A 27,581-nucleotide genomic window follows, 5' to 3' on the forward strand; every position below is an offset into this window, starting at 1 on the left:
CCCCCCCCCCGCGGAGCCCAACCGGTGCACCCCGACAGCGGCCCCTCCCCCCACCCCGGGGCTCTGCGGGTTCACGTTCACCCTGATGGGGGCCCACCCCTCCTCCAGGGAGCCTTGGAATTAAAGAGGTGCCCCAGGCCCTGCTGGGTAATTCTCTTGCCAATGGAGCCTTTTTCCCTCCTGTTCTTTCTTCCTGTTCCTGTTCTTCCTGTTTAAAAACTTGAAACAGAAAACAAAGGGCTCAGATGTTGTTTTATTCTCTCTGCGCTTGTTCAGGTGCCTGACAAACAGCGGAAGAGCTCCCAGCCCCTCTGCTTTCGGTTTTGTGGGCTCACCACCAGGAGGTTCTGGAAGGGCTCCTGAGCTGGGGGGCCCAGACACGTGGACTTCTGTCTTCACGTGTGAGCCTGCCTTGTGTGTCCATCCACAGCGAGCTCGTGAGGCAAGCCCCTGCTCCACCATTCTTGCCTGCCGATTAGAAACCACTCTCTCAAAAATACATTATATGTTTATAAAATTTTTTTTAAATGATGAAAAAAATAAAAAAAATAAAATAAAATGGAAAAAAAGAGGAACCACTCTCTCATTTTTTAAAAGATTTTTATTATTTATTTATTTATTTATTTTTAAACTTTTTTTTTTTTTTTTTAAGATTTTTATTTATTTGACAGAGAGAAATCACAAGTAGATGGAGAGGCAGGCAGAGAGAGAAAGAGGGAAGCAGGCTCTCTGCTGAGCAGAGAGCCCGATGCGGGACTCGATCCCAGGACCCTGAGATCATGACCTGAGCCGAAGGCAGCGGCTTAACCCACTGAGCCACCCAGGCGCCCCTTATTTATTTTTAAAAGATTTTTTATTTTATTTATTTGTCATAGAGAGAGAAGCGAGAGCAAGCACAGGCAGACAGAGTGGCAGGCAGAGGCAGAGGGAGAAGCAGGCTCCCTGCCAAGCAAGGAGCCCGATGTGGGACTCGATCCCAGGACGCTGGGATCATGACCTGAGCTGAAGGTAGCCGCTTAACCAACTGAGCCACCCAGGCGTCCCAAGATTTTATTTATTTATTAAAGGCAGAGGGAGAGGGAGAGGAGCCTGAAGTGGGACTCCATCCCAGGAGTCCGGGATCATGACCTGAACCCAAAGCAGACGCTTCACCGATGGAGCCCACCAGGAGTCCTGATGGGCTTTTTGAAAGAAATATGAACACTACTACCCTGGCCCCACACCAGCAGCGGCTGAGCTGAGAGAAGAGCTCGGGATGTCATTAAATATTAACAAAGTGGATTCAGAATTTCTAACATTTGGCATACGGGCACTGGGAGTAATAAACATTTATAGATCTTTTTCATTTATTTATTTGAGAAAGAGAGAGAGAGAGAGAGAGAGAGAGCGCGCGTGCGTGCACAAGGAGGGGGAGCAGCAGGCAGAGGGAGAAGCAGGCTCCCTGCTGAGCAAGGAGCCCCATTCGGGGCTTGATCCCAAGACCCTGGGATCATGACCTGAGCCGAAGGCAGACAACGATCTGAGCCACCCAGGCACCCCAAGCAATAAACATTTAAAAACAACTCATATCTCATCGACAGAAGGTGAAACTCATCACGAAACCCTCCTGAGCTCATGGCCAGACAAAGCAAGTTCCTTCCCATGTGGGCATGGATGTGAACTTGAGGAGCCCTGGCAGCCCCTCTTGCCTGTGCCCAGAGCTTTCTTCCCGCAGCCTCAGGTAGATCCTCAGAGGACAGAAGTGGGGGGATGTCTCAGAGGCCCTGATGGGAATTGCCTCCGTTTTTGCAAAATGTATTTAAAGGCAGAGCATGTAGCAGAGGCCTCAGTGTGTGCAGGGTTGGGGGTGGGATGGGGGGACTGACTTTCTGCCAACTGGTCCCTGGCATTTTGCCATCACTCAGTGACTATAAAATCATGAAGCACTATGAGTGCTTTTTGGGGGCATATTTTTCAATTCTGAGTTACTTCCAAATGCTGGGAGACACCTTTTTCTTTTTTTTCCATTTTAGTTACTCTAAAGTCTTTTAGGGATGGTAAAGGAACTGCAGGTCCCCTGCCTGGGGGTGGGGATGGGGGATATGAGCTCAACACCAGCTGGTTCCACTTGCTTTTCCAGGCGGTCTGACTGTCCGACAGCAAGTGGGGCCTTGCTGGAAAGCCTTATTGAAATAACCCCTCAAAATCAGGACACTTCGTCCTCCCCCCATTAATTTATACCATATTTTGATAAACACAAAAATGTCAGGCATCCTTCGAATTTGTTGTAAAATTTTTTTTTAATATTGTTTTCAAATTTCTTCCATCTTGAGAGTTCAATCCAGTGTTGCTGAGGGAATAAATTAAGAAATCAGAAGTATTTCATGATTGCTTCTTTTTAAATTCACACCTTGCAACAGCCCTCCAGATAGTGGCTATTATAGTTCTTATTTCACAGATAAGGAAACAGTCTGAAAATAAAGTCCAAGTACCTGTTGGGGGAGAGGGTCGGGGTCCCAATGCAAGTGTCCCCAACTTCCAAGTCCACAGGTGGAATTCCTCTTTCTGGTGTGGACTCTTGGAATTGAAAGAGAGCCGTCCTCTCTCTTGGCTACTATTTCCCTGTGTGTATATAAGTTTTAAAATATTTTATTTATTTATTTATTTATTCATTTTAGAGAGATAGAGAGAGCACAAGCAGGGGGAGCGGCAGGCAGAGGGAGAAGCAGGCTCCCCGCCAAGCACGGAGTCCAACACGGGACTTGATCCCAGGACCCCAAGATCATGACCTGAACTGACAAGAAGAGTCAGATGTCCCCCCCACCACTTGTGTGTATTTCAAAGGAAGATATAACACTGGACTCCATGTGTGCTTATGTGTCCAAAACACTTGCTCTGCAAAACTGGGTGCAGTTCACAGGGTCTGACATGTGTCTCTCCTCCTTGGAAACCCGGCTAGGTTAATAGTGGCTTCCCCAGCATGTGCTAACAACAGAGTTTCACTTGGAGAAATGTTCTAATTTTGCAAAGGACAGTCCCATGAGGCTGGCTCTCCCCTACCCTGCCTCACTTACACTGAGATGAAGTAACTCAAGCCAACAGTGTGCTTTTACGGTAATTTACTTTTGTTAACATTTTATATTTCAGCTCTTCTCAAATCGTATTTTTCTGAGGAAATTGGAAGAGCTCTTTACGCGCTTGCCAACATTTTTCTCACTCTCAGCTTTGGCCTCAAGACGTTAGCAAGATTTTGAACTACGCTGCGCTGGAACCCATCTTGTGCTGTGCAAAAAAACCCAAAAAACAAAAACCAAAAAACCCAAAAATTCATGGCACAAATACCACTGAGTGTCTTTGAGCAATTATGCTTAATCTAAGTCAGAATTTGCAGGGTGCTCTGTGGGGTTGACTAAGCATGTATGATATAATAAAATTATTTTAAAATAACAAAAAAATTTTTATGAGCACATTGGTAGGATCAGTTTTCCCCCATCAGGATGGGTACTTAAAAAAAAAATAATAATAAAAGCAAAACCCAGAAAAGAGCAAGTGTTGGTGAGGCTGCAGAGACATTGGAAACTTAGGGCACTGTTGGTGGAAATATAAAAATGGGCATAGCCGCTGTGGTCAGCAGCTTGTAAAATTACCTTATGATCCAGCAATTCATCTTCTGGGTGTATACATCCCGCGAAGAGCAGCCAGACTTCTGTACCAGCCAGACTTCTGTACCTGGATTCACTGCAGCTTTATTTACGGGAGATGAGAAATGGAAGCAGTGTACATGTCTCTGGCTATATGAGCAGATAAGCAAAACATGCCATGTACATACAAGGGCATATGGCTCTCTCTTTAACTGGAAGCAAATTCTGACACCTGCTACCCCATGGACGAACCCCGAGGACATCGTGCTGAGTGGGACAGACTAGTCACAGAAGAACAAATACCATGGACAAAGAGAACATGACCTGAGCCAAAATCAAGTGTCTGTTCCCCCCAGGCACTTCTCCTCTAGGACTCTTAATTCTGATGCCCCAAGTCTGGGTTCTGAAGGACTGCTCATCTGTCTGCCTTCCCAGCACCCATCTTCGAAGACTCACTTTTAGATCACGGTAATCTTCGTGTCCTACAATATCTGGTGCAATCAGATCTGCGTAAAACATGTTTGAGGGTGACGATATAAAATATTTGAGATGGAGCCTAATATTTTAAACATAATTTTAATTTGTATAAATTAATTATGCAAAATAAAATTTGCATAATCATTTGACACTTCTTCACTTTATTTGAAGCAAGAGCCTCCTCATTGGTTGCACAACCTAACACCTATTTGGAGCACAGGAGTCTGGTGAATCATTTTATTCAGAACACACCCCTCCATAAGTGACGGTACTTGTGATTCTGTTTTTAGAGCATCATGGACATAGATGTATTTGAAATTTGTACAGAGTTGGCTTGAGTACGGATCCAACAGCTCTCAGTAGTGTGTAGCTTGAATACTGGAGCAGAAAAAAATCACATATTCATACTGAATTGCTTAAGATAGTCCTTTGTTTCAGTTCTTCCAATGAAGCTGAGGAGAGCAGGGCACTTGGGTCCATCCCTTCAACACCGCCCCTTCTGATAGTGAAACAGTAAAAAAAAGAAGCAGAGGAGTGCTACAAATGGTTGTAAGTGTTAAGTGTTTCAAATAAAGATGAAAAGGCCATTGTTATTGAGATGACTTAATTACTCCATGGTGGTAACCACGAACTCTGTTTCTGTGAATAGGAATGATTCAGATCAAACACCATGGTAGAATGGTAGATGGCCCATGGGGTAGGTCCATGTCATGAAAGGCTTTCTGTACCTCCAGTGTCCAACAGCTTTTTCCTTATAAAACAGGACCAGGATGCCTGAGTGGCTCTATCGGTTGAGTGTCTATCTTGAGCTCAGATGGTGATCCCAGGCTCCCTGCTCAGTGGGGAGTCTGCGTCTCCCTCTCCCTCTGCCTCCCCTTCCTCCTGTATGCACCTTCTCTCATTTTCAAATAAATTAAAAACATCTTTAAACAAAACAAACAAAACGGTGCCCAAGTAGTCTAACTGGATTTCCTCATGCCACATGAAATTGTGCCCCGACCCCTTTTTCAAAAGGACTGTATCAGTCCTCCTAGTCCACACCCTCTGGGAAGCAAAAGCAAAGACCCCCCCCATGGGGGATCGCACCACCTGAGGCTCCTGTTTCCCATGCAAGGTTTCCTGGCCCCGGGTGTGGTCTCTGGCTATGGCAGTGGCCCAGGCCATGAGCTTTTCTTCCCCACTGCCAATTTTCCTTGCCAGTGGGGGAGGGGACTGTGCCACTCACAGCTGTATTAACGACAGCAGTGCCAAGACATGGCTCTGTGACTCGGACTTGGTATTTTCTAAAAATCCACAACTGGCTAATTGTGGTTGACAAGCATCTCTCTGAGAACTAACCCTAGAAACTCTCCACTCCCCAGTATACACTTTTAGTAGTCTCTAGAGGAAACCTGAGAGGAACATACCAACCCTTCCTTTATTGAGAAACTAACCTAGGTATCAATCTGATTTTTCACAACGTTCTTCTGTCTACTAACTAGAAATAAACAGTAAGTATTGCTTACTTTCTCCAATGTCAAAATCAGTTGTTTTGAAAAATGTTTTTGGTCATTTAGAAGGTAGAATGTTAACTTAGCTTATTCTAGTGATTTACAATCTTTTAACTTCATTTTGTCATGAGGTTTTGTAAACCTCACTTTTTAGAAAGCAAAGTGTGTGTGTGTTTTTAAGAGAATCTTTTATTTCACACACGGAACGGATCCAGGAAATGCAAATATGTTTCTCAAGGGAAGTGCTCTGAAATCCTGGTCCTGGGAAGGACAGACAAGAACCAACAGCACAGTGCTGCGTGACCGTTAGGAACAGTGACTGCCTTAGGGCCCCTTATACCTGGAATAGCACTTTCATTTCTGCTGCAAAAAATGAGACAGGGTCAGTGTTATCTTGTCTTAAACGTTGGGACAATGCGGGCCTACAGCTTTACCAAAAATCAGGTTTTCTGACTTTGGAGTGCAGTGTGGATATTTCAAGCTCAAGTCTCCATGAAAATTTCATGACCATGAAGACATCTGGATATCAGAACTTGTTTTCTGGAAAGGCTCTGATGAAAACTTTTGCACTGGATGTGAGTGTCTGAGGAAGCTCAATGTATTAACTTTTCTTTTCTTTTCTTTCTTTCTTTTTAAACGTAGTATACTTGAGTGTCTTGTTAATAAATGTGAGAAAATGAGAACTCCTGAGGCCAAAGCTGCATTTTCAATGCAAAAGCCTGTTTATTACTATAATTTAAGCAACAGTGTTTCCAAAATTGAAATTCACTTAAATTAACCTAGTTAAATTAGGCTAGCCTAGTGTCGGGTTAACAAATACTTGAAGACCACACTGCCAAAACCGGGAACTTCAGCGGACTTCTTTAAACTCTCAACCTCAAAGGAAGGAAACCAACTAACGAATAATGATAACTTGGAGAAAATAAAGGTTTAGGATCCGCACCAGATTCGGAGTTAACGTTACAACAGGCACTTCGCAGGCGAGTTAACACCAGACTTGTGGGATGCGAGTGGTAGCCAGCGCTTAGGGCAAGAGTTTTCTGACCCCAGCGCGCACATTACTGTGTACTTTCTGGCACCTCTGGCCAGGACCCCCGGCCCCCGGGCGCCCCGGCCCCCGGGCGCCCCCGACTCCGCGCCACCGCTGTACCCCGCTCCGGTCAATGCACACCCCGCCCGCCCGAGGCCCGCGGCCCAGGCCAGGTCCCGCCGCCCTCAGGACAAAGGAGCCTAGCGCCTAGTGGGGCGCAGCCCGCGGGGCGGCCGCAGACCCTCAGCACGGTTGGCAGAGCTCTGCCAGCGTCTTCGCAGGAAGCACCTGCGGCTCCGGACAGTTGGTCTGGACTGGTCACCGCGCGGATTGATTGTTTTCTTTGCAGCTTCTTATATCTCTTTGGCCAGGCCGGCCCGCAGCCCGAAGTACGCAGCGCCTCGCCGACCCCGGCGGCAGCGCGGGGGCGGGGCGGGGGCGCGGCGTCTGGGCCGCGGCGATAAGGCGGGCGCGGGGCGGACTGTCCGGCTCCGCCCGGCTCCGCGCCCCGCCTCCTCCCCTTCTCCGCGGGCAGGCCGGGCGGGGCGGACGCGCCACGCGCACGACCAATCGGCGGCGCTGGGGACGATTCAAAAGGCCGAGGGGCCAATGGGAGACCGGGGTGGCCTCGCTGGGGGGCGGGGCGGGGGCGCGGCGCGGCGCGCGCTCGAGGGAGGGGGCGCGGGCGCGGGCGCGACGGGCGGCGTCGTGCGCGCGGAGCCGACGCCGGGTGCTGCTGGGTTACTGTCCCGGAGCCGCTCACGTCCCGCCGGAGCCCCGCGCAGGTGAGCGTCCCCGTGCCCGCCGCCCAGCGCGGCGCGGTCTCCGGGTGCGGGGGGCAGGGGATGCGCGGCCCCGGCTTCCCCTGCAGGGGGTCGGCCGGGCCGCGGCGGAAGTGGAGCGGTGGTGGAAATCGCGGGCGCCTCCCTCCATTTTGGGCGCGCCGCGGCGGTGTCGGCCGGGAGGGCGGCGGTGGTGGTCCTGGGGCCCCTGGGTGCGGCCACGGCGGGGACGGGGACGCGCTGACGGGGATGGGAGACGGGGGGACGGGGGAACCCGGGCGGGCAGGACTCGGGACTCGGGATGGGGGTCACGGGGACGGGGGATGCGCTGACGGGGACGGGAGGCTTGTGGGGGGGGGGTGACGGGGAGTGCGCTGACGGGGACGGGGACTCGGGGGACGGGGGCGCCCTGCGGGCGGGACGGGGGACTGGGGCGGCGCTGGGATGGGGGATGTGTTGACGAGGACTGGGGACATGGGGGAGCCCGGCGGTCGGGACGGGTACTCGGAACGGCGCGGGGACGAGGGATGCGCTGACTGGGACGGGGGACGTGGGGACAGGGGATGCGCTGACGGGGACGGGGGACACGTGGGGACAAGGGAACCGGGCGGGCAGGACGGGGACTGGGGGGAAGGCGCGGAGATGGGGGATGCGGGGGACGGGGGGAGGACTAGGGATGCGCTGATGGGGATAGGGAGCCCGGCGGGCGGGACGGGGACCTGGGGGGTTGCGGGGACGGGGGATGGGTGGACGGGGACAGGGCGCGGCTGCCGTCCGCCTTCGCTGTCACCGGCTCCCGGACTCCAGCGCTCTGAAAGCGGATAGTGAAGCGGGCTGTGCGCGTTCGATCCTGTGTTTTCACCGTTTTAAGGCTTTTAAAAAAAGTCCCTGTGACACCGGCCCGCGGCCTTCAAGCGGCATTTCTGAGACCTGAGCGCGGAGGGGCCTGGTCTGGCGCTCCGGCCGGGGCGTTCCGGACACCCCCCCACCGCTCCCGCACCGCGTCGGCGCTCACCTGCTGCACCTGCGGCGTCAACCCCGCGCCGCGTGCACGCGTGTGCGGGTGCCCGGCCTCCGTGGCAGTAGCTTTAGCAGAGACTGTTGTCGCAGGGCCAGAGAGGGCAGGTATGGACAGCACCGGCTCCCCGAGAGCTGTCAGGGTAGGAGGGGTAAGAGCGAGCCACAAGGGAATGAACCTTACCTTGGCGTGTTCAGATTGCTTAGGGGCGTCGCGCCGTCTGCCCAGGCCTGCCAGGTGGGCAGGCCTGGGCGGTGGGCAGGCCTGGGCGGTGGTGTCTCCTAGGTGTCCTACAGTCCGGGCAGGGGGCGGGGCCGGGGGCAGGGGCAGGCATTTGCCCAGCTGGCCTTGGGCCCTGGGCCCCGGTGTGCAACGGAAGCCGCCAGACTTCCTTTGAGCTTCCCTTTCTCAGCTGGATTTGGACTGGTTTGGGAGTGAGGGAAAGAGAACCAGACACCCTTGTAACACTTTGGTCTCCATGGGCAGAGGACTGTGGGCATGATAAATAGTAACAAGTCGCAGCTCAAATGTGTAAGGATTGTAGGGCTAACTGACAGGAAAGTTAGTAAGTGTGTGGCTTCACAGGGAAAAGCCTCTCAGTAAACAAGCTTTTCCTTTCCACTGGGCTGAAATGTCCCTTCTGAATGAAGCCTTTCCTGGTGGGTCTGGACCTCGTGCATGGTGGCAGTGAGGCTGGGGTGTCCCATCTTGGTGGACTCACCCTGCAGAGGAATCTGTTGGAAGGTGGCTGGGCTGTCACCAGGGTGGGAGGAGCTTGGGCAAAGTGGAGGTGTGCACGGTGTTGTGGTTTCATCTTCTGGAACATTTGTTGACACCACAGAGGTCTCCTAAGGAGAGGGCTGGCTTCCTCTGCCACCAGTGAAAACATCGCTGTGAGTTCCAAGTCTTAGTTTTTTTATTTTTTTTTTTAAATTAAGCTTAGCAACAGATATCCATAACTATCTTAATTTGTGTGACCCAAAATATTTAACTGGCTAACAGATGGCAATAAATAAATGTTCAGAAAGGTACAGTGTCTGCTCCAGAGGCTTTTTAAGTCTCTGGAGAGTTGTTTCAAACTGGAATGGTGTCTTCTTGGACAAAGATACAGTTGTCTTCTCCCAACCCCGGCTGACCAGCCTCTGGGCATCAGTACCAGTAGCAGTGGTTTGATTTTAGGGGGTCCGGGGAGGTGGAGGAGCACAAGAGAAGAGAGAAGAAGTGCACATTTCCTTCCTCTTTCTTAGTATCGAGAGGCTCTCGCACCTGAATGTTGAAACAGGCAAGGTTTGCCGTTGTCACCTTCCTTTTTGTCCCCCTCCTCCATGGCCCAAGGTGTCCACTGCCCCCTGCTTGCCAAGTGCCCCTGAGATGCCACCTCAGCCGGCTGTGACTTCAGCACTAAAGCTTCTGGCTCCTCTCCCCCGGTCCGAGCCCACACCCCCTCATTAGCCTGCGATGCTATCTCAGGCAGGCGCGGCCCAGAGCACCCTCTCCGCTCGCATGTGCTGGACTGACACCCTCTAATCACTGGATAAGTGGCTGGGTTTGCTTTCCTCTCCCACAGCCTGGCTGCTATCTTTCTAAACAAGTGAAGTTTGTGAAGTATTTTCTCAGGCAATTAATAGTGAGGAAATGTGCTTATGAAAGGTTTCCCGCTGGAGGGGTGGGGTAACGCCCGCTTCGCCCTTTCCTAACTCCGGAGAGCTGCTGGCGTGCCCATGCGGCCTGGTGCAATCGGGTCTTGACCGCGGTCGACTGAGCGGCAGGCTTGGGGGCCGGACCAGCGAGCGGGGGCTGGCCAGCTGGCCAAAGGAGGAGATGGGGGAGCATTTCCCTCCTGAGAAGAGGCCCCCAGCCTGCTGAGCTGCTGCTGCAGAAGGAGGTGGGGCGGCACTGTTTTGTCCCAGGGCAGTGGGACTCTGCTGCTCAGTTGACGGGGAAAAGCGTGCTGCCCAAGAGCTGGGAGCACCCAGCCCCCCTTGATAACTGAGGAAGGGTGGCCAGCAGGCCTCCCTTAAGTGGACCTCCCTGCTGGCTGCGTCTGGTTTCTTGGAGTGCTGTTGAAACGCGGCGCTGGGGCCATGTGGAAAGGAACGTGGGAACTGAGGGTGGATGCTGGCTGCGAGTGTGTGTGCGCCCACCCGCGTGTGGTCGGCACATCTGCTGGAGTGTGTTTGGGATTTTAGCTGGAAGACTTGAAAACTTTATGAAAGCACCCCACATTTGCTATTCATTATGGGTTTGGAATAATTTTTTCCTTGTTGGTGGCTTATAGTAATGTTAGTTATACCTCCTTGATTTTCCCAGATGGATGGTTCCTTAGAATTTATTGTTTTTAATAGAGGTAATATGTTAAAAATGAAACGCTTTTTTTTTTTTTTAAAGATTTTATTTGTGTGTGTGAGTGAGAGAGAGCCACCACAAACAGGGAGAGTAGCAGAGGGAGTGAGAACCAGACTCCCCGCTGAGCAGGAAGTTCAATGTGGGGCTCGATCCCAGGACCCTGAGGTCATTACCTGAGTTGAAGGCAAATGTTTCACCGACTGAGCCACCCAAGCGCCCCCAATATTAAATAAGGTTTTAAAGCCTTTGTAAGACTATATACAAATTTATTTATCTATCTATTTAAAGTAAGCCCTGTGCCCAATGTGGGGCTTGAACTCACAACCCAGAGATGAAGAGTCACAGGGTTCAGCAGGGTGACCTGTGTGCAGATTTATAAATCAGGAAATGCGTCCTTTGTGACGTGCCTTGTTGAGTAGCAAGAAGTCGGTCCCTCGGGTGATAGCATTTTGCAGAGTGCAAACCGCTTGGTGCCTTTCTGTCCGGCTGCATGTTCGTGTCGCCGGCAGGTGCCGCGGTGGCAAGAGCGCCCCGTGTAAAGTGACTCCAGGTGAGATACGCTCTAGCGGAAACAACAGCCTCGTGCGTCCCCACTCTGCCATTTCTCCTGTCCTTGGTACTTTGTTCTCCCCTTTGGAGTAAGAGCTCAGACATCCTCCCCTCCCCGCCGCTCTAGGAGCCTCTTCTGGTCCTAAAATCTTTGCCAGTTAAACACTTTGGAAAGACATATTTTAGTGTTTAGTCTGTGGAAGAAGGACACATGCGAGTGTGGATGTAGTGACTCCTTGTTTTTTTTTTTTTTAAACTATTCAGGCTAATTTTTCAAAATGCCAAGTAGGAAATTTGCTGATGGTGAGGTGGTGAGAGGTCGGTGGCCTGGGAGTTCGCTTTACTATGAAGTCGAAATTCTGAGCCATGACAGCCAGTCCCAGCTCTACACCGTCAAGTACAAAGATGGCACTGAACTTGAGCTGAAGGAGAATGATATCAAGGTAAGTGCTCCGTTGCTTTGCCAGAGTCTGTTTCTAGATGGGGAGGTGACTGGTGGTGCGTTTTTAGCCGTACAGAGGTCAGGCCTGGCTCCAGGTGGAGGTGCAGGGCCACACTTGGGCTTCGGGTGGGGAGACACAAGTGCGGCATGGTATCCTGTCCCAGAAGCTCCCACTTCCGTGATCGTGTCATGCCTTTGGTGAGGGAAGTTTGGTGGGTGGTGCTGGTGTGCGTGGGGTCTCAGGGAGGGCTTGCAGAGAACACTGGGGGTGCTGAGGCCAAATAGGGAGAACTCACAGCTTGGCCCGGGGGTGGGAGTTGGGTGCGGACACAGGCAGCCAAGTGTGCAGGGGGCGAGGGCCAGCTCAGGATTAACGGGAGCAAAACCAGAAAGATGTGGGCTTCATTGCGAGCACTGAGGATTTCATCAGGAGAGTGACAGTAATTAGATTTAGGTCTGGCCCAGGGCTTCTCAGCCTCTCTGGTTGGGGGGCCGGGCTTTAAATGATCTGCTCTGTGGTCTAGAAGTGCTTACGTGAAATACCATAGAAGTGACTTGCCGGACACTTGGAAGACAGATGTGCCGTAAAAGCCGACTTTGCAGCGTTACATCCGACAGGTGTAAAATCACATTGTTGAAATGCTGTGAAGATTTCTACATGTCTAGTCTCTTGAACCCACAGACTCTGAACCACAGTCTGAGTATTCTGGCCCGGGGTTGGCAAAGCTTTTGAACCAAAAGCTAGATAGTGATGATTTTAGGCGTTATGGTCCATCTGGTTTCTGCAGTGTGAGAGCAGCTCAGGTAGTCAGGACATGAGGGGATGTGGCTGTTTTCCGATGAAACTATTAATGGGCACTGGAGTGAGAATTTAAAGTATTTCCCACGGGTCACATTTCTTCTGTTTTTGTTTGGCCTCATTTACAAACAGTAAAGCCCTTCCTAGCTGCTGGGCCACACAGAATCAGGCGGGAGAGAAGAGGGCAGAAGGAGGTGTTGCTGAGTCGCCCAGCCGCGCCCCCACTTTCCAGATCCTCCTGGGTGGCTATTGCAAGTGCCCCTGGGGGGCTAGGGTTTGTGTTGCTGGGTGCGGTTCACTTGTCCCCTCGTCTCAGTTTGACTCGGTGTCAGGGGCTGCTGCTCTTGGAGGTGCCGTTGGCAGAGCGCACAGATAGTTGGCTTGGACACATCCATTCCGCGCAGGACCTTCTGAGAAAGGCCTTGCGTGTCCCGTGGGAGGTGGGCCACTATGGCAGCGTCTGGCTGCCCTGAGGCCCCGGGGTGATCGCGGAGTTGATGGTACTGGGCACGTTTTGCACCCTCTTCTCCTTCAGGTCTGTCTTGTGCTAAAGCTCTGTGCCTTCTTGTCCCTCTCTAGCCTTTAACTTCCTTTAGACAAAGGAAAAGTGGCTCGACGTCCAGTTCTCCCTCCAGACGCCGAGGGAGTAGGTCAAGGTCGCGCTCCCGATCCCCTGGTCGACCACTGAGGAGTTCCCGTCGATCCGCCTCTGCTTCACACCAGGCTGACATAAAGGAGATGAGGAAGGAAGTCCTGGAAGTGAAGCTGACTCCGCTGGTGCTGGTGCGTGTAGTCGGGCCCTCGGGAGGCTGCACCGTGTTGGGGGTTCGGTCCCAAACCGTCTTCCCCCTCATGTGCGTGCTTACTCAGGCCGCAGTGAGTCGTGCTGACGGGGCAGGGACGTGTGGCGTCTAAGGTGATGACTGGAAGAGTGTGTGACCCGCTGGGAGAACGGGAAGTCCAATACTTGTGAGCACCAGTGCAAGAGAGCGCTCCGTTACAGGAGGGCAGTTTAGTATCGGGACTTTAAAAAAAGCAGAATTTAAATTTGGCGTAGATGTAGATTGTAGGTTGAACTTAAAAAGTACTTGTGTAAAATAAGGAAACTGTGTTTTCCAAAAACATATCCTTGGTCTTGGCCTCATTACTTGGCATCATAATTTTAACAGAATTGCTTTCTGAGCTGAAGCTTGGAAAGGTCGCTGTGCAGGAGCTACAGGCCCGCGCACAAGGATGTCTCAGGTGGTAGGCCAAATGGAAATGATTTTGAAGGAAAAGAACTGAATAAAGATGATCTTTTATTCTCTTCACTTAATATTATCTCTTTCCTGGGTAAAATGCATGCAAATTTTTAATAATCCTAAAAAACTGGATTTAGATACATAGTCTTATAGTCAGATTTTAAAATTTTAAAACATTAGGAATAACCTGAGTTATATTTTCGTACATCGTTTGCTGTATAGAATCGTTTGGCTGTCCGTGAATCATATGCTTGTGATGTGATTGTTAGCATCAGCTCCCTTATTGATGATCGGCATTTCGCTTTTCCTTGGAATTTTCAGTGTTGTAAACAAATACTCTTATACAGCATCTGATGTTCCCTGAACGTCAGTGCTTAGGTGCGGAATTCCAGGTCAGATGGTGGAGCCAATCTGAGGCTTTGATGCATGTGGCTGAATTGCCTCAAGGTTTCTGCCAACCTCCACAGTGTGTGAATGCCCATTTTCTCATCCGGAGAATTCTAGTAGTAATTCTTTTGGTCAGTTTGATTGCCTTATACTGTCAGCTCACCCCTTTCCCTTGCGTTTGAGGATTATTGGGGAGCTTGAATATTCTGTCGGTTAACGGCTCTCAGGGCCCGTCAGGGGACACATGTTAAGGAACAGATGCTGCGTACTCCTTTCTGTCACTTTTCCATTTTTAGCATTAGTGCCCGTTCATGTTTACAATGTGACTTTCTTACAGTCCTGGTGACCCAAGAGCCACAGACTGGCTGTGCTCCTTGCCAGCAGAGCCCTGGACCACTTCCCCAGTTTGGTCCGGTGACGCGTTCCCTCCCCCCCTAAAGGGGAGGCAGGTTTGAGGAGAGGGACACAGGCAGTGGGAGCTTGGGGCTCTGTAGAAACCAGGCAGCGGGGGGTGGTCTGCAGGTTGCTGGTGACCCTCCTGGAGTACCCACCATGTCTTAGTTTCCCCTTGGTGGCTATTTGGAGGCAGTGAATGTGTGTGCGCCACCCTCCCCGGCCCCCAAGCACTCAGGGAACTGATTGACCAGTTTTTACTTTCTCTAACTCATATATTAGAGTGTCTGCCATTGAACAATGACATTGTAACAGTCTACGTTTAAAAGATGATTAAAGATCTCACGTAGAGAGCTATACTGTAAAATCCCAATCCTTTCCGACTGGGAAATTCTCATCAATTTTATTCCTTTTCTTTTTTAACAAAAGTATGTTGAAATCTTTTAGAATTGAAGCTGTGGGAATCTTTGGTTTATTTTATTGTTTGATTTCATAATAGCAAGTTTTTGTCACAATGGTCTCTTTAATACAACACGATTCTTATGTTTATAATGGTTTGTGTCACCTTAGAAGCCGTTTGGGAACAGCCTCAGCAGATACAATGGGGAGCCTGAGCGCACAGAGAGGGATGGCCTGCCCCCCAGAAACACTGAGGTACGGGGCGTCCTTCTCATCTCTGGCACTTGACCTCTTCGTAAATGTGACTTTCTTTCGAGAGTCACACTGTATACCATAATCTTACAATCTTACAATCCCTTCTAAAATTCATAATCTTACAATCTCTTCTAAAATTCTGTTCTTAAATTAGGACTGAATGTCATTTAACAGATTTCTTCTTGTTAATGAGCAGCTATATTAAGATGCTGAGTCAGTTAATGGGGTAACATTAATGATAATTATTGACTGTAAACATTTCCTATTTTCTAATTAGGAAAAATTCCATTTGTCGGAAGAAAGTCGTTACATATCTACACAGTATAGCCTTCGGCCAAGAAGAGAAGAGATCAAATTAAAAGACATAGATTCTAAGGAAGAAAACATTGTTGCAACAAAAGGATCTACATTATGGAAAACCTCTGAAGAGCCAGCCACGCAGACCAAGGCCCTGGAGTTCGGTGGAGTCCCTGGTAGGCAACCGCTCTGGCTTAGCACTGGGAGGGTGGTGACGGTGGCCGAGGCGGTGGCAGTGGCAGTGAGCTCTGTGGGGCGGTGTGGGGGAGGGAGGGCCTCCCTCTGCAGGAGTGTGAGCCCCATGGGAGCCTGGGGAGGAGCCCTCCAGGCAGAAGGCGTAGCAGGTGCAAAGGGCTGCAGTGGGAGCATTTTTGACGATTGTCCTAGAGTGGAGAGGGTGCCCAAGTGGCTGTATTGAAAGCTTCAGGCAACCTGCTTGTGGTTTGAACAAAGAAATTCAGCAGGTAAAGGGCAGGCTGGTGTGGGAAGGTTAGGTGGAGGACAACGGAGGCCAAGTGCAGCGGTGGCCGTGGGCAGGGGTGGCTGCCTGAGCCGCCCGGCAGGGCCACGAGCATCCAGGGTCTCAGGTGTTTGAGCGCTCAGTGTTCTGAAGTGGGTTGTAATTTGAAAATGATGCCATTTCATATAAAGGAAACCACTCGGGGCCCACCGGTTCAGAGTCCTGCCTGGCTTCGTGGCTGGGAGGATCGTAGCTGTAACCAGGCTGGCTGGGCTGCGAGCGACAGTGTCCCCATCCCCGTGTTTGCGTGTGCTCTGTGCATGGGGCACTGGTCCAGTTCTGGAAGCTTGGGGACAGGGTGTTTGCTGGCTTTTCTATGAGGAGGTTCATGAATTTTAGATGTTCCAATGGCTGGGTTGCTGGCATCTCGCCCTGTCTGCTCCCATGTGGCAGGACTTGAAATACCACGAAGCCTGGTCTGTGAGGGGGACTGTTGTCCCCGCTGGTCTCTGTGCCTGTGGGCGCTTGCCCCCCGGGCGCCATAGGGGTGAGGCGTTGCTGATGGTACCTTAGCAGGGTCAGACGCTTAGCTGGCCTTTGGTTCTGCCTCGGAAAAGTGAAAGCAGTGGATCGACTGGACTGAAATTGGAATCTCAAATGGTCCCCGGTGTTTGCAGGTGCATTTCTCATCATGCTCGGCTTGCCTGCCTTCCTCTTCCTGTTGCTGCTCATGTGCAAACAGAAGGAGCCCCGTCTTCTGAATTTCCCGCCTCCGTTGCCAGCTTTGTCTGATCTGTGGGAAACCAGAGTGTTCGGGGTCTATCTGCTCTGGTTTTTTCTTCAGGCTCTGTTCTACCTCCTGCCGATCGGGAAGGTAAGTTCCCTCTGGGAGGGCACACTGCTGTGGTTCCCCGCCCCCCCACCTCAGGCACCTTTAGGGGAAAGCTCTACAGTGCAGACACACATTCAGATTAGCTGAGGTAAGCCACCTTCACACTAGGTAATGTTGAATAAGAAAAGCAGTTTCTGCGGTTACAGATTTGATAGATCTGCACGTATGTTTCGGTTCTCGCGCGTTTGCAGGCTAGAGCCGCGGGTGGTGGTTATTAGATAAGGACCCTACAGGAGGCGCTGGGAATCTGCAGTGGGATTCCGCTGCCACCGAGGTGGCCCCCAGGCCTGGGTCCCCTATCCTAGCCAGTGAGAGGGAGGAGGAGTCCGGCCCCAGACTGACACTATGTTGGTGTCTCCTACATGAGGCAGCATTGCTGAGTAGTCATTTTGAGGAGTAGGATGTGGCTGCCGTCGGGCAGGCGGACGTTATTTAAACTCAACCTGAGGGAGGTGTGTGTTTCCTGAGTGCATGTGCGGGGCGCTCCCTGGCTCTTGGTCATGGAGGGTTCATGGGACGACTGAGTAGATGTGTGTGTGTGTGTGTGTGTGTGTGTGTGTGGACCAAGACCACTTAAGTCTGTGGGATGAGTCTGCATGTGGCGCGGCGCAGGGTGGCAGGGTAGCCAGGCTTGGAGTGGGCGGCTGTAGACAAGGACCTCAGCCATAGGACGATGGGCTTGTGGTGTCCCTGCAGCTGCCTTCCAAGCGTGTGGCCAACCAGTGCTCGCGGGCTGGGGGCCGGGGGTCCAGCAGCCCTGGCTGAGCAGTTTCCCCAAGATGTCTGTGTCACCCAGCCCCGCAGGGTTCCCCACATGACGTGCCACTGATATGTCTGCCACCTGTCACTGTCTATGCTGCTGAAAGGTGGTGAAATTTAGGATTTAGATGTTGGGAGAGTGTTGTGCTTTTTAAAGCTTCAAATTAAAAAAACCTTTTTTTTCTTTTCAGGTTGTGGAAGGAATGCCTCTTACTGATGGAAGAAGACTAAAGTATAGATTGAATGGTTATTTGTTTTTCAAAGATTTTATTTATTTATTTGACAGACAGAGATCACAAGTAGGCAGAGAGGCAGGCAGAGAGAGAGGAGGAGGCAGGCCCCCCGCTGAGCAGAGAGCCTGATTCGGGGCTCGGTCCCAGGACCCTGAGATCATGACCTGAGCCGAAGGCAGAGGCTTAACCCACTGAGCCACCTGGGTGCTCCTAATTTTTTTTTTTAACACTCAGATCTGATGCTTGCTCAGAGCCTGTGGGTGCTGCGCGCCTGCATGTGTCCATGTTGCTGGCTGCCCCGGGACTCGCGCTGACCCGTGGGCTCCACGTGCCGTGTGCGGGGACGGCCCCTCGGGTGCTCCTGCTGCCACCCAGTTTGCTTTTCCTGCTAGTACTTACCACTAAGTGAAGCGATCACCCTAGTTTGTGTACTTTATTCTCTGGGGTTACTGCCTGCCCCAGGAGGTCCCATCCTGCGTGGCCTTCCTGGCTGCTCCTGCCCCGGGAGCCAGCCTCTCTTTGCCGCGGCCACTGGCCTCTGCACATCCCTTGGCTGCATTCGCAGGGCTCCGGCCTGGAATGTGGTCCTCTCTTCCCCATGAGCGTCCCATGGCCGCTGTTTTAGCCCTGTCACGGCACTGCTCCAAGAGGCCCCTGGGTCCCTTTCCCTCCTTTTTTATATTTTACCTTTTCTATAGTATTTTTAGAAGACTTTACTTGATGGAGAGCTAGAGTGAGAGTATACGAGCAGGGGAGGAGCAACAGGCGGAGGGAGAAGCAGACTCCCTGCTGAGCAGGGGGCTCAGTCCCAGGACCCTGAGATCATGACCTCAGCTGAAGGTAGCCACTCAGTCAACTGAGTGGAGTTGCCTGAGGAGTCAGTCCCCCCTTCTCAGCTTTTTAATAGTGAATTTCTGTGCACTTTTCAGCTTTCTCTTAAAAAGCACATAATGACTGTTGATAATGCACAAGGAGACCTTAAGTGTGTTCCAGCAGGTGGAAAGCTGGGTGAGCGCACGGCTCTGCCAGGAGGTTCCCTGCCTCGGGCTGAGCCCCGGCCTCGCTAACGTGTCTGTGTTGCCCCACGTGCAGGGTTCTATGCTTTCCTGCTGACCGCCGCGGCCGTTGGTGCGGCCGTGTTCTGGGGCCTGGAGCTGCTCTACATCTACCGCCATTTCCTGCAGCTGGTGCTGGCTGCCTTCGCCTTCACCGTGGGCCTCAGCACCTACCTGGCCATACGGGCTGCGGGTGCCCCCCCGGCTGCCCTGGCCCCTGGCAGCTCTGGTGAGCAGCGCACCACCAGGGGGAGGAAGGGAGAATGGCACGGAGTCAGTTCGGAAAGGAGAATACATTTAAAGGGAAAAAATATATTCGGTGTTTTCCTCCTATGCTCCTCCTATTTTAGTCACTCAGTGACAAGTAAGACCTTTTGTGGTCGTGACTTATGTCTCGTCCCCAGCATTTTAGTCACCTCAGCATCACAAGTTAGGATTTTCTCCTTTGGTCTCAAGTAGTTCAATATCCTTAAAGAGACCAAGCCAGGTCACAGAGATCACAAATAGGTTGACTCTTGACCTAAAGTGTTCAAATATTTTAAAATATGAAGTTGCTTATTTTAGAAAATTGAGAGTCTACATTTTAAAAAAGCTCTGGTTCCTTAAACTCAGGAGTTCTGGCCCTCGAGGCCTCGCTGCTTCCAGTCAGGTCCTCACGCCCTGTCCTCACTGGTGTGCACACCCGCCCGCCCACTACCTGCTGGACCTCCAAGCGACTGGACTAGGGCCCTGGGGGTAGGTGGCTGTGCTCGCCATACACCTCCCCGTGGCTGTACTGTTTGTGTAAGAACTTTTTCCCTTCCAGGAAACGCCATCTATGATTTCTTCATTGGCCGTGAGCTTAATCCTCGGATTGGTCCTTTTGACCTCAAATACTTTTGTGAATTGCGCCCCGGACTGGTCGGATGGGTACGTCCTCTTCCTCTCGTCGCGTTTCAGTCCAGGAGTACACATTGATCTTGCGTCTGGAAAGAACTGTATTTCATTTCAAGGAAGCTGTGGATTTTTAGGAATGATTATAGTTGCTTTTAGGAGCAATCACAGATTTCTACAAATCTGTATTTGACGTTTTTTTCCCCTGCAGATAGAGTCCATGTGGTTAAGATGCCCTTGTTATAGGTGTGAAACATTAAGGGTTTGTTTTATTTTGATTCTGTCAGTGTATTTATTTAGGAACGTGATAGTCTAGGCCAATTTCATGTAAGAAAAAAATGTATTTCCTCTTCAAAAAGAAAATGAATTTTGACCTAATTTTAGACCTGTGGGGGAGTTGCAGAAATGGAGTCAGGATTCCCTTCCGTTCCCTGCTTGTCCCCTGTGTGAACATGAGGCACAAGCACGTAGCCTCAAGGGTTGGGGGTTACCGTAGTTCGGTATTCTCAGCTGAATCCGCAGACCTGTGGGTTTCTCTTCTTTTTCCACTTTTGGCCTTCTCTGTCCTGGGACTGTTGCCTGACAGGCCTCCAGTACATGTGGTTGTGACTCGGCTTTGTCTTCTGGAGTTTTCCCCTGGCTGGTGGGACCTCGCCCCTTGTAGCATGCCGGTCACATACTGTGTAGAGGGCCCGCCATCTTCTCCTGATTGGAGATGCGTTTTTGATAAGAGCACCATGGAGGTGACCCTGTGTCCTGCCAGGGAAGTCCCATCTTGGTGTGTGGTGTTGGCGTCTCGGCCCTGCAGGTTACTGTGTGGTCACTGGCGACTGTGGCTCTCTCGGCAGTGAGGCGACCGTCTCTCCCGGTGGCAGCCAGGGGTCTGGGGAGGCCCTCGGAACCGGTACTTGCTCTTCTTCTTTCAGGTGGTTGTGAACTTGGTGATGCTTTTGGCGGAGATGAAGGTACAGGGTCGAGCCGCTCCGTCCTTGGCGATGATTTTGGTGAACAGTTTCCAGCTCTTGTACGTGGTGGATGCTCTCTGGAACGAGGTAATTATGTTCAGAGCAGAGGCCTCGGGAGTCGGGTGGGCGGCCTGCCTGAGCGCTCAGCCTCCCTTGCGCAGCCCTCGGCACCCTCCCAGGCCAGCGCGGAGCCTGGAGCGGACGCAGTGAGCGCTAACGCCTGGTACGCAGCACGTGCTGGCGTGGCTGTGTATCTTGGCTGCTCCTGGGTATGACAGATTCAAGATCTGCAAGTGGGACGGGTTCCTCAGTAGCTCTCAGTTTCTTAACTACTGTGTCAAATGAAAGAGGATAGATTATCATTGAATTAGGTTAGTGCTTTTCGGATCGTCAAGAGGCAGTTAGTTCTTCCACACTGGATGATAGAAGTTTTCTTTTTTCTTTTTAATTTTTTTTTTTTTAAAGATTTTATTTATTTATTTGACAGAGATCACAAGTAGATGGAGAGGCAGGCAGAGAGAGAGAGAGAAAGAGAGGGAAGCAGGCTCCCTGCTGAGCAGAGAGCCCGATGTGGGACTCTATCCCAGGACCCTGAGATCATGACCTGAGCCCAAGGCAGCGGCTTAACCTACTGAACCACCCAGGCGCCCGGTGATAGAAGTTTTATGGCTGTGTTTCAAAATGTGCAAAATACTAGCTCTGGCCCAATGGATAAGAAGTCAGAAGTCCTGATGAGGGAGGAAACTGGTTTAAGTCCAGCTGGGTTCCTAACCCCGTGGCTTCCCTCACGCTGAGCAGCAGTCAGTGTTTTCTGCCCCTTGAAGACTCTTCGTCTCAGCTGAACAGATTGGCCTTGAAGTTGATGTTTGACCCCTATGTTACTGGTTTCCTAGTGTCTTTGTAATCTGTGTTTCCAGATCCCAAGTCGAGTTTTCTCTTGGTTTTAAAAATAGAATGGGCAGCTGATGTCCTTTTGTCCTGAAGCGGGTTTGCGTCCCAATCTGTTGGCATCTGGAGTCTGGGCTGGCTCCTGTGGGCCGTGGGGTCAGGTGGCCAGGCTGGCCACCTGGAGCATGGTCATAGCGACTCGGCAGGCCCGATGTTTGTCTTCCAGTGATCTGCCATCTCTCCGGGAACACTAGAGCCTTCGGAGGCCATGAAGCCTTAGCTGCTGGCCCAGCGCCTCAGGGAGCTCCCGTGGCCTCCTGCGGTCTGCATCTCCACCTGGGGCGACATGCTGTAGAAGAAAACCTAGAGGTGCTCTTGGTCAGGCGGGCGTGGCCTCCCACTGTCAGGTGGCGAGTGGCCCCTTGGAGGCGGGTGAACAGTCGCCTGAACTGGACGAGGCTTCTTGTTGCTTCATTGTCCCAGAGGCTTCTTTCTCCAACCCGCTTTCTGGTAGCTTGTCAGTGATTGGGGCTTTCTGACTCGCAGTGCTGGTCCCGTTGACGTGGCTGGGGGTTCTTAGGTTCTGGACATTGGGCCACATGCTGTCTGCTGTCAAGCATTTGGATGGGACACCGGGATGAGATTGGGCGGGGCCGTCCCCATGCCTCGTGGGCACTGCAGCCTGCTGGAGGAACGGGCCTCTGTGTAGACCACCCTTAGCCTCTGGCTGTGGTCAGGTGCCTGGCGGGGGTTGCCTCACCAGGTCGGGTGACTGGAAGGAACTGAGAAATGGGATGAAACACAGGCGAGCGTTCCCTGGCATCTCTGCGGGACTCCTGGGGTCCTCTTGTGCCCGCTCCCTATGGCACTCACGCCCCCACCCCCCTGTGGTCAGCGGTGCACGTCCCGGAATCACCTGGCACGCATAGGAGCTGGCTGACCCCCATTCTTGTGTCCCATGGTCTTTCTGGTGGAAAACGGTCTTTGGAGTGACTGCTTTGTTTCTTTAACCTGGGCCATTGGTCCCTCCCCAGCGCGCACACTTGCCGCCTGTCCTTTGTCAATAGGGATTCCTTCGGGGAATCCCAGGGCGTCCTGAGTTTTGGCCCCACTGGCGTCTCCCATCGGAGTCCAGCCTGCACAACCAGGCCCACGCCGACCAGGCCCACAGAGAGCGTGTGTGCTCGCGGAGGAGGTCAAGTGGCCTGTGTGGAGGGTGGACAGGAAAAGCCAGATCGCGATTGCAAGGTAGACAGGCACACGTGGAATGGACGCCAAGGCTGCTGGTGATGTTATTCTTCTGCAGACAACGGGAACACACACTGCGGAGCAGGTGCTCGGTGTGCTAGGGGGCAAGGTGACCACTTGAGGTCCCTGCCTGTCCTCCTGTGGCCTGCTGCAGAATGCAGCTTTAGCCTGCACGCAGGTGCAGCGTCGAGTAGCACCTGGTCTGGTCAGGGAGGGGGGAGCAGGAAGGTGGGAGCTTGGGGGTGGTGGCTGGGGAGGGGGGCGTAGGCTGAGGTCGGAGGAGGCTGCTCCGGGCAGAGGCAGGAGCACCTGCGGCCTTTCCAAGATGCTTTATTTCCACATTGTGGAGTGAGTGGGTCGGGTGACCCGAGGTGGAGATGGTGGAGTGACCAGGTGGGGGACACGTGCCCTGGAACCAGACCCCCCTCCCCTGCTCCTTAAAACTCTTCTGGTTGGTGTGCCCTCCTCTAGTGCTGAATGAATTTGACTAGGAACCAGTACTTTGTATACCTGAAACATAGAAACTTTCATCCCCCAAAGGGCATTAAAAATGGCTTTTCCCACTCTTTCCTCGCAGGAAGCATTGTTGACAACCATGGACATCACCCACGATGGGTTTGGATTCATGCTGGCTTTTGGAGACTTAGTGTGGGTTCCCTTCATCTATAGCTTTCAAGCCTTTTATCTCGTCCACCATCCCAACGAAGTGTCCTGGCCCATGGCCTCTCTGATTATTGCTCTGAAACGTGAGTATTGATTTCAGTCTGTGCGGGTTAAAGATCCTGTGCCGAATATCATGCTTAGCGAAATAAGTCAAGCAGAGAAAGACAACTATCATATGATCTCCCTGATATGAGGAAGTGGTGATGCAACATGGAGGCTTAAGTGGGTAGAAGAATAAATGAAACAAGATGGGATTGGGAGGGAGACAAACCATAAGTGACTCTTAATCTCACAAAACAAACTGAGGGTTGCCGGGGGGAGGGGGTTGGGGAGAAGGGGGTGGGATTATGGACATTGGGGAGGGTATGTGATTTGGTGAGTGCTGTGAAGTGTGTAAACCTGGTGATTCACAGACCTGGGGATAAAAATATATGTTTATAAAAAATATATGTTTATAAGATCCTGTGCCGAGTCTCTGTGCTCTGACATCTCCGCATCCCAATGCGCCCTCTTAAATGGGTGTGATGAGCTCAGGTGGGAAGCAGTTCGTGATGTGTGTAAAGAAGATTTTTGTGCCTGCAGAGAGCATGGATACTTTGTCCTCTGGTGGTTTTTCCTTTGCAGGCCTGCTTTTTCTGGTGGGTACCTTGGAATGCAGGAAGGTTGGTCCTGGTGTGCTAGGCCGGCCTGCTGTCAGACACTGTGAGGCCTGGCGCACTAGCGGGGACTTACAGCCCAAGGAAGGTCACGGTGAAGGCGGAGCAGACTCGCTCTGGGGAACATCAGTCAGTGTAGGGCTCACTGGAGGGTAGGGTGTTTGCTCTCACGTGTGAGCGGGTGGGGAAGCGTGGGAGGGGCGGGGTGCAGCTCAGCGGGAGAAAAGGAGCATCACCGGCGATGTGGACGCACATCAGGATGGCTCTTCCTCTAGGCCACTGTTTGGTAAAGGCCCGCACTCGAGGTGGGGTAGGAACAGCAGCATGAGCTTCAAATAGAGCAAGTTTTACTCAGCTAAGTAGTGTCCGTGGCCGAAGAGGAAATTCCCTGAGTTGGTTGCATTTCATCACTGGTTTGGTGACCCGTGCTCGCTGGGGCCAGGTGTTGCTCAGGACGGCGAGTGCCTCGTTTCTGGGTGGGCTCGTGGTGTCCTGCGCTGGCCGGAGGCTGGACGGCATGGTGAACAGGCTGGGCTATGTCAAGGCCCATTAGACCTTTGAAGCCCGAAATAGAGCCGGCAGCTGGACTTGGCAGGTGTCTGCACAGGCCATCCTGGTCCCGGCTCTGAGCTGTGCTTTGATTCCGAGTCCCCCGCGTCCATGTTCCGGCTTGCAGGTGCTGGGCTCCAGGGGATGCACCCTGTGTTCTGGATTCTGCTGACAGCAGCCTTGATGGGATTACAGGCTGGGCTGTATTTGGTTTCATTGGTGATGTAACTGTGTGGGCTGGTTTTGCATCCCCCTCGTGGGTGGTGGAATTTCAGGATTGTTATTTTCTTTTGACATTCTGAGATTGAGTTCAAAACCTCTCAAAGTATTCCATCCTCAGAGCAAAGAAATCATTTTTAGGTGAAGTTACAAATGTTTTTAAATATTTGATTATATTGATCTAAATTGTTAACATGAAAGTTTTAAAAAATTACAGTTTGTGGATATGTAATCTTCCGATGTGCAAATTCTCAGAAAAATGCATTCCGGAAAAATCCCAGTGACCCAAAGCTTGCACGTAAGTATCAGTTTATGTTTGTTATCTTCCTCACATAAAGATTTTGCGTCTCTATTGGTGTAGAGATTATTATAAATGTATTTTTATTTTCACCTAGATCTAAAAACCATCCATACTTCAACTGGAAAAAATCTTCTAGTTTCTGGATGGTGGGGCTTCGTTCGTCACCCCAATTACTTGGGTGACCTCATCATGGCCCTGGCGTGGTCCCTCCCCTGTGGTGAGCACTGCATAGGGGCGCCATGTGTGCCGTGTTGGGGGTTAGGGGCAGAGTTGGGGGGTCACGGGGCGGGGGGTGTGCTCCCCTGGTGGAAGCCACCCCCACACCAGCCGCTGCACCCGATCACTTAGGGGAGTGAAGTTAGCATTGACGTGAGGACCCGGTGAGGGCCAGGAGTGGATGGGCATGTGAGAAGGCACGGCTGTCCCTGCGCCCTGGAGAGCCTGTCACGCAGATGCCATCTTCTGCCATGTGTGGGGGGTGAGGGGCTTCCCAAACATAGGGGGAAAGGGAGCAATCCCACGGTCCACTTGGGAAGACTGGGGGGACAAACAGGGGAGCTACCTCACGCATCTGTTGTGCTCCGCAGGTTTTAAGCACATTCTGCCCTATTTCTACGTGATCTACTTTGCCGTGCTGCTGGTGCACCGCGAGGCCCGTGATGAGCGCCACTGCCGGAGGAAGTATGGCCTGGCCTGGGAGAAGTACCGCCGCCATGTGCCCTACCGCATCATCCCCTACATCTACTAGCCATGCGCTGCCGCCCGCTCTGCCGCCGCGCCTCCGCCGGTCCTCACTCTCCTGCTCCAGTGGGACTATGGAGCCAAGTGGTCTTTTAACCTCCCCAGGTTTATCGTTACTAAATCACAGCAGTGAACAGAAGGAAATAGGCGAAGGTGTTAGAATTGGCTTTCTAATGGGAAATGCTCCTTTCTTAAAAGTCTTATAAATGCACTGGAAAGAATACCACAGGTGTCAATGGGTTTTGAGGACTTTTCAAATTGTGATGGTTTTTGTCAGTGGTATTTCTTACATGAAACCAACCGTGACCCTCGAAGCACGTTTGTGTTTTGTTATATTCAGAGAAGAGGATTTTCATCCATTTCCTTTTCCTAGTTAAGTGATTTGAGTGTCGATCCCGGTCCTGCATGAACTGCTTTCTGGGGAGAGGCGGGGAGAGATGGTCAGGATCCTCTGGCTTGCCCTCAGCTTCTAGAGCTGAACTGGAAGATGTAAATACCCAGCTCTCGTGTAATATATGGGGACCTCGGATTTTTCTGTACAGTATTTTGAATGTGAAATAGGACTAAGTATCTTTTTAACAAAAACATTTGCAGTATTTTAAATTAAGTTTTATAAAAATACATGTCGATTAAAAATGGCAAAGCAATAGAATTCATTTAACGCTGTATAAAGATGCTGTTAAAACATAGGAAGGTTATTTTTCTTAATCCAAAGTTTGTGAATTTGGCTTTGCTACCTCAATCGCAGCTGTTCGTTTGCCTTTATAAACTGTTGCCCATAGAAAAAAATAGAATATATATTTTTGCAGTAACATCACTATTTAAACATTTTTACACAGATTGGTGTTTGAAAACCTGCCATTTCAGGCTGATATTTTTGTATGTTTTTTGACTTTTTGAAATAAAACTGTGGTTTTGCTACTGCTGATGTCATGCCGGTCAGACTGTATTTTGTACCATCCCCTAGAGCTGCAGGACGCTGCTCCCTGGAAAGGAGGGTGGCCTTCATTGAAGAACAAGAGTTCAAAATCCTTTAGTTTAATACATGTGTGTAAGGCAGCTGTAGCTATTGAATTCTAGTTGTTAGGGTCTCATTATTAATTGTCCTCAAATGGAACAGTAGCAAATTCGCTGAAATTTTTGTGTTCAAAGTTAAATTACTCTCAGTATCTTAAATATAGGGGAATTTAATATGTGTGTGTTTGGGTTTTTAAGGATGCGTTTTACATACAAGATACATGGGTGTGCATGTCCCTTCTGTGTGGCTCTAGGCGGTGTGGGGCTGGCTCAGTCAGGGTGATCCCCAGGTCATTTTGCTCTTGAAACCTTGTTTTGGGGGAGTGGTCCGTGTTTTTTCGCACTGACGTAAGCTGGCAGTTTTTGGATTCTGCTTTTCTCCTGGCGTCGGAATGAGCGTTCCCATGTGTTCTGTGCTCGTTTGACCGAGAGAGCTGGGGGCAGGAAGGAGCACGTTTCATTCTTGCTCCAGTAAGGAGAAGAGCGCCTCTGCCAGCAGAGTGTGGCCTTTCCCGATTTCAGCTACGATTTGTTGTT

General features: G+C 51.4%; 1 protein-coding gene across 1 annotated transcript; it reads left to right on the plus strand.

Moving 5' to 3' along the window:
• The first annotated feature begins 7,299 nt into the window (after positions 1–7,299).
• On the plus strand, positions 7,300–26,955 carry LBR (lamin B receptor). The gene is made up of 14 exons (XM_059145621.1): positions 7,300–7,402; positions 11,577–11,755; positions 13,133–13,336; positions 15,145–15,228; positions 15,506–15,701; positions 16,663–16,859; positions 17,828–17,882; positions 18,962–19,153; positions 19,730–19,833; positions 20,724–20,849; positions 23,476–23,644; positions 25,203–25,283; positions 25,381–25,503; positions 25,874–26,955. Exons 2-14 carry the CDS (start codon positions 11,591–11,593, stop codon positions 26,032–26,034), a joined length of 1,857 nt encoding a protein of 618 aa, XP_059001604.1. The 5' UTR covers positions 7,300–7,402; positions 11,577–11,590; the 3' UTR covers positions 26,035–26,955.
• Positions 26,956–27,581: the final 626 nt, after the last annotated feature.

The sequence above is a fragment of the Mustela lutreola genome, chromosome 14 (assembly GCF_030435805.1).
Source record: "Mustela lutreola isolate mMusLut2 chromosome 14, mMusLut2.pri, whole genome shotgun sequence".
NCBI lineage: Eukaryota > Metazoa > Chordata > Mammalia > Carnivora > Mustelidae > Mustela > Mustela lutreola.